Below are 13,127 nucleotides of genomic sequence, written 5' to 3'. Positions count from 1 at the left end.
ATAATGACATCATCTATTCTATAGAGAATCAAAACCATTGAAAATGAAGAAATAAAAAGCTAGTGATGCACAAACATTCTTCGAGATAAGTTCAAACTGACAATGTCCATTAATCTTGACAGTACGATATGCATCTTATAAAAGAAAAAAGGTATTTATTCTTATAGTCACGTGACTAGTTTGTATTTGATGCTATATAAATATTGTAAATTTTAACAGTCACTGTCACAGAAAATAGCGATTCCAGTAAGAAACAGCCAATTGAAGTTGAATATAACCTTCCAACAAACTATAATCCGAACAAACGAAGGTTTAAACCACAAGTACTGAACAAAAGAAGAAAGAAAGTCCGCCTCAACTTGATTCGCATTAGTAAAGCCAAGCACACTTTAGATTCGTCAAGACAGAAACATCAATCAGCTTTAAGTATTTAATTACTTCCTTCTCCATATGTTATAGTTTATATATTTTAGTACAATTAGAAAACATATAAATACTGTGTTATTGATACTTGTAAGTTCTTCATCTTATACTTACTGTATCAATACACAGGTAACATTACATTTATTATAAATAAAGATCTTATACTTACTGTATCAATACACAGTTCCTTTCTGTGACGTCACGTTATTTCCAGAATATTTCCCAGTGAATCTATTGGCTAAGAAACGTTCTATTGTCTCGTGACTTGACTATAAGAATACAAACCTAAGTAAAATATCAAATCGACAATTGGTAGCATCAGACGTTCCGTTCCTGACTGTTGTATCTCCCTGTGTGCCTCCGTGCTGTATATCTGTGCCTAAGTGCTGTATTGTATCTTTATTTTGCCTACGTGCTGTAATTACTCTATTATCTTAATTGATTAGTACTGGTGTATTATTGAAAAAAAAAATGTCCAAAGAAAACTCTACCTCTGATTTGTCTGACAATACTGCTATTGTCTCCCTTATTCAAGAATTTACCAAGGCCTTGAATAACAATGGTGGTAGAAGTGTACCTCGTACAATTGAACCCCCAACCTACGACGGTACTCGCGATGCAATGATTATTGACTCATGGGTTCGTACCTTGGAACGTTACGCTGATTTCCAAGGCTGGGATTCCAGACAAACTAAGTGCTATGCTGTCACATTGTTGCGCGGAAGGGCCGACACCTGGTACCGTACTCTGGAATCTGATACTGAAGAAGAACCACAAGACTGGTTGACACTTAAAAGGGAATTGGTGGATTTTTTCCGACCCGATGACTCTATCCGACTTGCCAGAGATAAATTGGCAGCCTACCGACAAATGGGTTCCCTAAACGACTATATTAATGGTTTTATGGACATCATTGCTGCTATCCCAGGAATTACCGAAGATGAATCATGCGACAAGTTTATGCGCGGGCTCTCTAACCGGGATACCCGTTCTCAAGTTCGTCAAGCCCAAAGTACTAACTTGAGAGAAGCCATTCGTGTCGCAATTGCACACGACAGCGCTATACATGAAAATCCCACTTTTTATCGTCGAAATGTTGGATTTTTCAATGCCAACCGTTCTATTCCACCAAGGAGACCCTATGCCGGCGAGCCAATGGATTTAAGCGTGATGACCTCCTCTCCTCGACAAAACACCCGTTGTCATTACTGTGGCAAAATTGGTCACATTCGCCGTTTTTGCAAAATGCGTAGTGAAGATATCCGTCGAATGGAGCAAGACCGCTATCGCAAACTAAACAAGAATAATGGTGCTAGTTCGTCAAAGGATTTTCATTAAACCTAGTTGAGGAACAGGAAGCTCAGCTAGGTGAAGATTCAGAAAATCTTCCTGCAAGCGATGACTATAGTAACACAACTTGTTGTAAATGTTTTACTCAAAAGTCAAATAAAGTTGAAGATTACACACCTTATTCTGATACTGATGACAACGACGATAATAATGATTCTATTGTAATCACTAAAGACCAAGACCCCGAGGAATTTACAAAAACTGAACACGGCGTTGTTACTGAATTAGTGCCTATCATTCATCCAAGTAAAGGGCTAAAAGAAGAGTTTCAGTATTTGTCTGAACTAAACGTAGTCGCTACAAAACTACCTCTATACCATGGCAAAGTTGATGGTACTAGTCTAGACATATTGATCGATAGTGGCGCAAGCGAAAACTATGTGTCGCCCAGTGTAGCAAAGCATGCTGTCTCTTCTACTCCTGTTTATGATCGACGAGTGGAAACTGCTGGTGGCGAAACAACCGAGATTAATCAAAAGGTCGAAGTATTTTTAGACTTACAAGGTTTCAAGACCAAGGTGACAGCCTACGTGTTCCCCACTAAGTTTGATGTAATTCTAGGTCGAACTTGGTTGAAGGATGTCGATCCGCGCCCTGACTGGTCCAACGATACTTGGTATATACAGAGTAAAGACAAGAAACAGCAAGTTGAACTAGTTCCTCGAAATGACTACCGTCAAGGACGTCCTACAATCCCTCAACTGAACTACTTGATATCAAAAAAACAGGCGGAAAAGAGTATTCGTAGAGGAGCTGAGAGTTACTTGTTGTACGTAAATTCTGCTGAAGTAAACGAAAGAAATCCTATGGTTGTAAAAGAAGAATACTGGGATAAAATAGTGAAAGAATTCTCTTCAGTTTTCAAGGATGAATTACCTGGGCTACCTCCGGAGCGTGACGTAACTCATGTCATCAACACGGGAGAAGCCAAGCCTATCAGTCGCCCTCCATTCAAAATGAGTCCTGCCGAACTAGATGAACTGCAAAAGCAGATCAAAGAACTGCTACAATTAGGCCTGATTCGTCCAAGCGCTTCGCCTTGGGGAGCACCTGTTCTATTTGTGAAAAAGAAAACTGGAGAAATGCGAATGTGCATTGATTATCGTGCTTTGAATAGTGTAACCACTCGGAACAACCACCCGTTACCAAGGATCGATGAATGTTTAGATCGCCTGCAAGGTGCCACTTATTTTACAAGTCTTGATTTGAAGTCGGGCTATCACCAAGTGCGCATCAATCCAGAAGATGTGCCAAAGACGGCGTTTAACACCAGATACGGACAGTTTGAATTCTTGGTTTTACCATTCGGACTTACCAATGCTCCTCCAACGTTCCAAAGCTTAATGAACAAAATCTTGGGTGACTACTTAGACAAATTTGCTTTGGTTTATTTGGATGACATTTTGATTTACAGTAAATCACTAGAAGAGCATAAGCAACATGTACGCATGGTATTGAACAAACTCAAAAATGCCAACCTAATCGCAAATCTAAAAAAATGTGAGTTTGGTAAACGAGAATTGACATTTGTTGGATTCGATATCACCTCCAATGGTATCTTACCTAGTCGTGCCAAAATCAAGGTATTAAATTCATGGCCTGCCTTGACCAATGTCCAAGAAGTCAGATCTTTTATTGGCCTAGCTCAACATTACCGACGTTTCATTCCGGGATTTGCATCAATCGCTTCTCCTTTGACTGATCTCACTAAAGGCACTGGTCCTAAACGACGTCCTATTGTCTGGACTAAGGAGTGTCAAGAAAGCTTTGATAAAATCAAGACAATGATGGTCTCTGCCCCTGTGCTACAAGCTCCTGATATGAATAAGCCTTTTAGAGTGGAAACAGATGCATCTGATTTTGGTTGTGGTGCTGTGCTTTTGCAACCCGATGATAAGGACCCTCCTGCGTGGCATCCGGTAGCATACGAATCGAAAAAATTCTCCTCTGCAGAACGTAACTACCCTGCTCAAGAGCGTGAATTGATGGGGATCTTACATGCACTTCGTACTTGGCGATGTTTTCTTGATGGTTGTCGCGGAGGCTACAAGATCTTGACTGACCACCTTCCCAACTGTTACTTGAGGTCGCAAGATAAAATGAGCCCAAGATTGGTGCGTTGGATGAACGAGTTGGAGCTTTACTCACCTACTATTGAGTACAAGCCTGGTAAAGAAAACAATGCAGCTGATGTATTGTCTAGAATCGGTGGCCCTGAATCTACTAGTGCTGAGTCGTCCTTAGAACCAGAATTCTTATATGCTACTTGGACAATGAAGAATGCACCAGAATCTATCCAGCTGGATTGGCCTATGCTCTATCTTGATCTGAATAGAGTTAAGTCTGCCGAATTAAGACACTATCTAGAAAAAAAGCATGAGAAATTTGTGGTTAAAGATCGTCGTGTCTATCGTTTGGTTCAAGTAGATGACAAACAAACAACAAAGGCGGTTCCTTTCGTACCTTTTGCTTCAAGGGCTGATCTGGTTGCTCGCTATCATGAGGCGAATGGTCATGCTGGTTTCGAAACCATGGTTAAGCTTTTTACACCTCGTTTTTGGTGGCCAAGTATGAAACGTGATTTGAAAGATTGGTTGAAAACATGTCCTGCATGTCAAGTCAACAGCCGACCTAGCCATACCCACCATGACGTTATGCACCCCTTAAAGATACCTACTGCCTTTGACCGATGGCACCTAGACTTCATTGGCGAACTACCTTTGACCGTAAAAGGAAACCGTTGGTTATTAGTCGCTGTTGACTATGCAACTAACTGGCCAATTGCCCGTGCCGTACCTGCCGCCACTAAGGAAGCTGTTGCCGATTTCATCTACGAAGAAATCATGATGCGTTTTGGTTGCCCCTCTGAGGTATTGACGGATCGAGGTTCCAACTTTAACAGCGAATTGGTCAACGCTTACCTGAAAAGAGTAGGTGCCCATCATAAACTAACCTCTGCCTACCATCCTCGTACTAATTCTAAGGTGGAACGCTTCAATGCTGTGATAAAGGGCATGCTTAGAAAATATGTGAACGGCGCACTGCATCGTTGGGATGATTTTGTTAACGCGGCTCTTTGGGCTTCAAGAATACGAGTACACTCGACTACCGGTTACAGTCCTTTCTTCTTAACTTATGGCCGAGAACCAAGACTACCCGGCGACCCATTAGTGCCTTATCTTGATAAAAAGACATTTGCTGATGAACGAACAATCGCTGATTTGACTTCAAGGGAATTAGCAGATTTGGGTCAACACCGTGCAGCCGCAGAATTCCGAATGAAAGCTATGGCTGACAAAGACAAGGAGAGATGGGACGCTCAGATCAAGAAGGTTGCGTTCGAAGTTGGCGATAAAGTGGTTCTCACGCATGAAGGCCGTTATGGACTAGAACCACATTACAAAGGACCCTACATTATTGTTCAATCTTTCCCTGATTTCGGTACATACAAGCTACAAACTTTAGCGGGTGAGCCGTTAAAATCATTGGTCCACATAGATCGATTGCGCTTAGCTAATGGACATTCATCTTCTGAACCCTGGTATGACCCTACAACTGCTCGACAAGAATGGCGTTCTGTCATGACAAACATTGGACGTTCAGCGGTGGTACCATCTATTCCCCCTCAATTGGCCACAAATGACATAATTGAAGAGACACCTATCGATGCAACTGCTACCATTCCTGAACCTACGGCTGATGAAGTTGATCCCAGTATTGACCATGTTGATCCTGTTGATACAAATGACTCCATACCTATCATTGACTCAACTAGCACAATAATCACTCCTATTAGTTCGACACCACGCATAGAAAATGCAACTGGTACACAGGTATACGACTCAAACTCACCATTCTTGCCGACCTTGGATTTACCTGACCAAGCTATGTCTCCTACCATATACAATCAAAGCCATTCTTCGTTAAAGGTATCTTCTCCTGTCTCGAAACTGGCAGCTGAACCTGTTATAACAAGTGATGAGTCCCCTTTGGACATTAAACACGACAATGTCCTACCTACTACAAACAATTCACAGATGCTTTCTGTCTCTGCACCTCCTTGCGATTTCGCCATAGATACTACTGAACCAATATCTATTGCCAATGACGAATTTGTCGACGCTCAGGAAATCCTCACAGACTCTGCACCTAATTCGTTAGATCTACCTGATTCCGAGTTTAACATTGACATTGATGTTGACGATGCTGAGGACGTGGATGACTCTTTTACAAATTCTACTACCAATCCGATGTCGGTTTTGTCTGGTATTCAAGACGCGTCTGCTCCTTGCTCCTCATTTACAGTACCTCCTTCTAACCAAGCTTCTAATGTTCAGAGACGAACATCAAGCCAGGAGGGGGGTAATGTCACAGAAAATAGCGATTCCAGTAAGAAACAGCCAATTGAAGTTGAATATAACCTTCCAACAAACTATAATCCGAACAAACGAAGGTTTAAACCACAAGTACTGAACAAAAGAAGAAAGAAAGTCCGCCTCAACTTGATTCGCATTAGTAAAGCCAAGCACACTTTAGATTCGTCAAGACAGAAACATCAATCAGCTTTAAGTATTTAATTACTTCCTTCTCCATATGTTATAGTTTATATATTTTAGTACAATTAGAAAACATATAAATACTGTGTTATTGATACTTGTAAGTTCTTCATCTTATACTTACTGTATCAATACACAGGTAACATTACATTTATTATAAATAAAGATCTTATACTTACTGTATCAATACACAGTTCCTTTCTGTGACGTCACGTTATTTCCAGAATATTTCCCAGTGAATCTATTGGCTAAGAAACGTTCTATTGTCTCGTGACTTGACTATAAGAATACAAACCTAAGTAAAATATCAAATCGACATCACCGGAACGGTGTCGTAGCGTAATGGATAACGCATTAGACTTCGAATCTAAAGATTGTGGGTTCGAGTCCCATCGACATCGGGAATAGTTTTGTAGATGAATTTTTTTTCTTACTTTTTGCGATTATTGTGCCAAATCAGTTCTTTTTTTTTTATTTGCTATGTGAGCCTTACAGTCGACGAAACTAGGTTGGGACAACAATGTTAATATTTTTCATACAAATCAAAATTGGTTTATTTACTTATTGATAAGAGTTAGAAAATGGAAAGATTTATTTTTGAGACCTCTTGCCTGTAGAATCCTTAAGCCTTCGCTAATTAAAGCTCAGGCACCACATTCGAGGTAGCGCTTTGTCGGTTGAACATGGTAGAGCGTCCTTGGCCGTTCCAAATAGATTGAGCGATTGTGTCTTTATAATACAGAAGTGTCAATATTCAAATTACAAACCTTGGAAGTCTTATACTCGTCTATGTCCAGAAGTAACAACTCTCCGCGTTTTTCATTGTCTGTACAACTTTTCAATGACGCCATAACGTAAACCTTTAAACTTGACATGCGACTTGTTTTTCAAACCATCTCCAAAAACAATCAATGGCATTTTACTTTGATCACCTTCTTCAAACTTTTCCTTATGTGATCTTCATTCAAATTATTAAGAATATTGCTTTAAGGAGAAGAATACAAGAAATATGTGCTATGCCTTGACCTCATTACCCCTGTATTTGGTGGATAATTATCATGATGAACGTATTGATAACTACTTGATGTCTTGCGTCTCTTCCGCTTATTCTTTTTGGTATTCTTTCTTTTCCTTTTGTTATATTTTTTTTTTTTGCACCATTAATGAGAATGTTGACTGCATTTTCGATTGCTTGTTGAGAGCCTTTGTAGTTGCACCATTTGATTTTAGCAGTGTTAAAGCCGTAAAAATTTGCTAACGCCCGAAAATGTTGAAGAACATACATAACATATTTTGTATAATATTGGAGTTTTGCAGTTTTGGGTGAGGGGAAGTGGGTTTCAATCTGCTCTATATCCGACCTTTTCTTTCTATCTTGCTCCAGCTTTTGTCGGTTGACAGTGCCATTCATGTTGTAATAATCGGCAGTCGACAAACGCCTCAAATCATTTTTACCATGATAGGATACAAAGACATCAGACCTATTTGGATCGACAGTGCAAGGACGAAAGTAACGATCAACCTCTTCACTAGTGAAATCATCTACCTTCAGGGATACTTTATCATTGGGTGATATGGAGTGAACCTTCCTGCAAAATGAGACCCTACATGTATATCCATCTGTGTAGATACTGTTTAAGAACGTTTTTTCTTTTCTTTGTGGTAATTGTTGTAAATCTTCAAAGCTGTATATGTAAGATCATTGTGAGTGAACTGCCTGTATCAATTATTTTGAAAATGATTTCAACTCACCTGTTGATTTTAAGTTTTTTAAAATCAAAATTATCATAGAAGCATCTTTGAGCAAAGTTAAACACCGTCTCTTCAGGTTTTCTTAGACTACCTTTCCAAAAAATACCAGCTATGCTTTGGCCATCTACTTTTATGAAACGCCATTTAAAACCTGGATTAGGAAATAAACTGAATAGCCTTGGTGGTTGAAATTTTGGTGGTTGAAATTCGTTCTTGCTGTTGTTGTTCTCTGTTGATGAATTACGCTGTTTTGGCTTCTTCTTCTTCTTTGGTCTTCTCCTTTGCTGGATTAATGGCACTACTGCTTCTACGGATTGTTGCTCTTGCTGGGCTACTTCTATTTGTGATTGCTGATTTTTGGCAATTGTTGACTTGTAGTTCTCAAGTATATATATCAAAGCCGGCAATATATCAAAGAGAGCTTTGTTCAATACATCCCTGGTTAAAGAGGTAGCAGATAATCTGTTTCTTATTTGTAACATTAAAGGGTTTAGGAACAGACAAACCCTTGCTTTCATTCGCTTATTTAACGAGCTTGCTATGTTTTCAGCGGTAATAGTTGTCGGAACAGAGGAAAATAATGTTTCCATTACGTGATTGTACACAATATACTTCACTTCTGGCATCTTTAAGTTCTATTAATGAGTATTATTAGTTCCGCTGGCAAAAAAAGTTAGTCCTGGGCTTGATCCTACATGACTTACGTCAAAAGAAGTGCGCAGCTTATATATGAAATAGTTGGATATTATATTTTCAAAGTTTTCAATATAATAATTATTGTAACATGTTGCGATTGTTTCACAGGCAGTCGATAAAACTTGACCATAGTTTTTTATGCCTTGAATTTTTACCAGCAAGTCTATATCGTCAGAATCATTCAACTCATCCCATGTTTCGTGCAGATAAGGGATATGATAAGAGTATTTTTGAGCAAATTCGCCAATCTCCATATTTCCATTGATTAGACGACACACAGAATACCAAAAGTTTTGCTGAAAAATTCATTGCTCAAGCCTTGTGGGTGTTTTAAAATGTAATAATTCACAAATAATTGGGCTTTGAAGATAACTTCCCTCAGGAACAGAGACAGGCCTTGTATTTTTCCTAGAATCACATTAAAAGCATTATCATCAGGCGTTTGTATGAATGATCTTAAGGGAATTGACACTGAATATCTTTTATTTGAAGAGCCCAGACTTTACTGAATTAATTCTGATAAATTGAAATTGTAGTTCTGGCATTGTTTACTTCTTGCGGAAGCATGTCTTCTCTTGCCACATGATCTACATATCACACCTTGTGTAGATGGTAGAGAATTACGCGCAATTTTTGCGTCCTTTTTGAGTTTCTTCTCTTCAAACGTATCTTTACGCTTGACGCCTTGTAAAGAATGTAAGCTTCCTTGACAGTTCTTTTATCAGCAAAACACTTTACCTCGCTTTATTGTCGGTTGTCTTATTTGGTTTCTGCTACTCCATGTTGTTCATTGTGCTCGCTTTGTTTCTTTAGCTTAATCAAGGTTCCCACTTCTGGATATAATGGCGTACGCATACTTTTTTGAAAAAGAAAGTAAAAATGTTGACAACTTCTATCTACCGTGCATAAACCTTGTGTAGCCAAAACCTTAAAATTCATTTTAGCAGTGCAAATCTCCAGAAAAAAAACGTGTGAGACTTGTTCTCTGTTGACTAGGACGAGAGCTTAATACCACTTTGGAGTTCGAGTCGCAGTAAACAAGGATTGTTGAAGGAACGACCACTAATTTTGATTCGTATGAAAGATACTAACATTGTCGTCCCATTTTCATATCTTTGTCCCATTTTCGCTTCCGTGTCCCATTTTCACATCTCTGTCCCAATTTAATTTGGAAATGACCTTTTTTTTTTTTATTGGCCCAACCTAGTTTCGTCAACTGTAATGCTTAGTGAGTTTCGCCTTTGACGAATAACCGAAAAAAAAATCTGGCAAAGTCAGCAAATTTTAGTTAGCTTTCATTTTTGATTCAAGAAAGCCAGCCGTGCTTATTCTAACTTGTCAATTTTCCTTTCAAGGGTTTGATAATACCTTGGTCAATCATGATTTTTTGATAGTAGATCAGATTAGCTTCCTAAAGAGAAATAATAAGTTGCTTTCTTAAACGACTGGTGTTTTATTAGATCCAATCGCAATTAAAAAGCAGCTACTATTTTCATACCAAGCACAGAAAACTCTTCAAAGAGTTCCCTTTGTGATTTGAAGTTGCCTTTTCGTTCTGTTTTTTTTTCTCTGCATATAATAACTGCGATATTGTGCCACACATTCAATGTATTTTTTTATGGAGATTCTCGCACTCATTAGCTAATTGTACATAGTGTATAAAATCCTCAAGTCCAATCGAATTGAATAATCCGATACACAAACAGCATATTTTGTTTGAATCGAACGGACCTTCAAACACTTTTTTGCAAGTCTATAAAAAAAGAACAGTCAATCCTTTTGTTTCCCTTTTTCTTTTCAATTCACTCAAGAACAATACTAGCAAATGCCTGGTCGCGGAAGAAAAGGAAGCTCTAATAGAGGTAGAGGTGGCCATAGTCGTGGCAGAGGTCGTGGAAGTTTCGGAGGTGGCGGAAGAGGCCGTAACAGAAACCTTGTTCCTTCTACAATGGGTTATCTTTATCAACCTCAGTCTAATATCAGTGACTTTGACGACGACTTCCGAGTTTATGCCCAGTTTGGTAGTGAAGAGTCAAGTGAGGACGAAACAGCCTTTCCAAGTAACGATCCCAGCTAGCTTAATAAAAATTAGCTGATAAGATTTGTAGAGCACAACAAGAAAAAAAACAAGAAGACAGCAAAGTTTAGAAAGGAACCTCGTCCTCCTATCGAGTATGATTATGATGGCTTAGAGAACAATCGTTTTGGACTGGGCGCTTCTTCTTCTTCGTCCTCCGCAGCAAATTCAAGACAATCTGAACAATTTGCAAAGGGGAAATCCAAATACTTGAAAAAGGTTTTATTTACTAAATCTTCTTCCTCTGTTGATTTAAGCAAAGGTAAAGAAAAAAAAAACTGTCTAATATTGACTATGTAATATTGATGATTAATTTAGCAAGCGAAACGATTGTTGTTCAAGAACAAGTGACAGAGTCCTTATCTAGTTTGACATTGGAAGATGCAAAAAACGAGAAAGAAGCAACCAAACAAGGATTGTGGAATATGCTCAAACTTGACAAGAAACCTTCTGTCATCGAGACATTTGATTATGCAAAACTTGAGATGGCATCAAACGAACCTCAACATCAGAAGGTGACATTGGTTGAAAATGAACTTGATTCATCCGATGGCGAAGAAGACGGCGCAGCAAGAGTTTGTATCGAGTCTGAAGACACAGAAGATGACTTTGAGGATGGTGAGGATTTTGATGAGGAGTTTGATGAGGATGAAGAATTGAATGAAGAAGATATGCTTATCATGCAGGACTATCTCGAGAATATTGAACTAGAAGAAGGTGAAGATTTAAACGAATTACTGGCTCAAAGTTTGTTACAAAATGGCACTTTTGACTATGAGTCCGAAGATCTGTACAATTACGACACTTTAGATGATCCAGCCGCAGCACAAGACAGTCCAAATGATTTTGATATTGAAGTGGAAGAAGCAGTCATCATCAAATCCATCAAAAAAAATAAACCAACATCAAAGGTGGATGAAAGCGTTCGCAAGAAAAAGAGTCATCGTACTCGAGATGATGAAGCCATTGTTGATCCTGAGATATTTGGGCAATCACTTAAGGCTGCTTTGGCTGATGTTCCTCCTGGATTAAAGCCAGGTATGAGACGATGGATGGAAAAACAAGAACGTAGAGAGAACCGCAAGCAAAAGAAAGCAGAAGCTAAAGCTCATAAAAAAGAAAAGCAAAAGAAGAATAACAACAAAGGAAAGGGCAAGGAAGTAGTTCCTCAAGACATCTCCAACGAAATGCTAAAGATAGACTCGTAAGTCATATGTAACACAACAACATTATAACTGTCATTATTGTAGTCGGCTTTGTGAATTTGTGGAGGATTCAACTATTACTAGCTTTCAATTTGCCCCTATGGAGACTCATATTAGACGTCAATTACATGTGCTTGCTGCGGTCTACAACTTAAAGTCTATAAGCGTTGGTGCTGGTAACGCAAGATGTACAGTTGTGTCAAAGACGCCTATGACTTCTATACCCCGAGATAGACGCTACATTAACCGCTTCTTATCAGACATACAGAACAACATGAATGAGCAGAACAGAATCATTGGAAAGAATCGTATGAAAGAGGCTAAAGGAAAAAAGAAGGGCGGCAGCAACAAAAACAGTGGCTCTTCTACACCTCGAGAAAAACGTGGTCCATCTTCTACTGGTCCTTCTCATGGAACAGTGGTCGGCTCTGATGCTGCTCCTATTGGTGAATCCAATATTGGCCATCGCATGCTGGCTGCTATGGGGTAAGTTCAACAAAGATAGAAACAGTTTTATTCATCTAAATACAATAGGTGGAGACAAGGTGAAGCATTAGGATCTAATAGTGAAGGTATTCTTGCACCTATTGAAGCGGTTATTCGCAAAAAGGGTAGAGGTCTTGGATCTTAATAAAGCTTAAGCCCATAATTGCTTTCCCAATTTACGCTTCTCTGCTTTGGTATGTTGTAATTCTACTCGTCTCTCTTCCTTGTCGGCAACCATGAGTGCTCTTGCAATCTTTTTCTGTTTCTTTGCATTAGCTCCTTTCTTAGTTGTTGCTTTTTTCACTTTGTGCACTGTGGGGGCTTTAACATTGATGGCTTGTTTACGCACATGCAGTAACTTCAATTCTTGCTCAATACGTTCCTTTGCTATAAAAAATAAGTGTCAAAAAGAGAGTTTAGGCGATAATAAAGACATACCGTTCTTGGGATCGTGCTCGGCGTTGGCCCACTTTGAGGTGCTCTTTTTCTTTTCTGTTTCTGATATTGACGAAAAGGTAAGTCTGCCAAGCATATTTTGTAGTTAAAACTCTACCTTTCTTCTGTAGTTTTCCCATTGTTTAT

The 13,127-nt window shown here is 39.0% G+C and overlaps 2 protein-coding genes and 1 non-coding gene across 3 annotated transcripts; 2 read left to right on the top strand and 1 right to left on the bottom strand.

The window, feature by feature from the left end:
- The first annotated feature begins 6,657 nt into the window (after positions 1–6,657).
- Positions 6,658–6,730, top strand: B0P05DRAFT_t16. The gene has a single exon. It is a non-coding gene; the product is annotated as a tRNA-Arg (tRNA).
- A 507-nt stretch (positions 6,731–7,237) lies between these two features.
- B0P05DRAFT_577272 (uncharacterized protein) lies at positions 7,238–9,031 on the bottom strand (the record flags this gene model as incomplete). The annotated part of the gene is made up of 4 exons (XM_051581772.1): positions 7,238–7,287; positions 7,488–7,858; positions 8,082–8,716; positions 8,786–9,031. The coding sequence occupies 4 exons, from the start codon at positions 9,029–9,031 to the stop codon at positions 7,238–7,240; spliced, it is 1,302 nt and encodes a 433-aa protein (XP_051438888.1).
- A 1,519-nt stretch (positions 9,032–10,550) lies between these two features.
- Positions 10,551–13,125, top strand: B0P05DRAFT_526233 (uncharacterized protein). Its single transcript, XM_051576410.1, has 6 exons — positions 10,551–10,837; positions 10,886–11,116; positions 11,173–12,058; positions 12,105–12,545; positions 12,594–13,043; positions 13,099–13,125. Exons 1-5 carry the CDS (start codon positions 10,603–10,605, stop codon positions 12,688–12,690), a joined length of 1,890 nt encoding a protein of 629 aa, XP_051438887.1. The 5' UTR covers positions 10,551–10,602; the 3' UTR covers positions 12,691–13,043; positions 13,099–13,125.
- Positions 13,126–13,127: the final 2 nt, after the last annotated feature.

This window comes from Gilbertella persicaria (genome assembly GCF_025201335.1).
Source record: "Gilbertella persicaria strain CBS 190.32 chromosome Unknown B0P05scaffold_4, whole genome shotgun sequence".
NCBI lineage: Eukaryota > Fungi > Mucoromycota > Mucoromycetes > Mucorales > Choanephoraceae > Gilbertella > Gilbertella persicaria.
This window is presented reverse-complemented; position numbering and strand designations above follow the sequence as displayed.

Bases quoted from the DNA above. Each gene is read 5' to 3' on its own strand.
- B0P05DRAFT_526233 (XM_051576410.1), top strand. From the start codon at position 10,603: ATGCCTGGTCGCGGAAGAAAAGGAAGCTCTAATAGAGGTAGAGGTGGC. The intron at 11,117-11,172 runs GTAAAGAAAAAA...TGATTAATTTAG, and splicing joins CTCTGTTGATTTAAGCAAAG to CAAGCGAAACGATTGTTGTT. The intron at 12,059-12,104 runs GTAAGTCATATG...TCATTATTGTAG, and splicing joins GAAATGCTAAAGATAGACTC to TCGGCTTTGTGAATTTGTGG.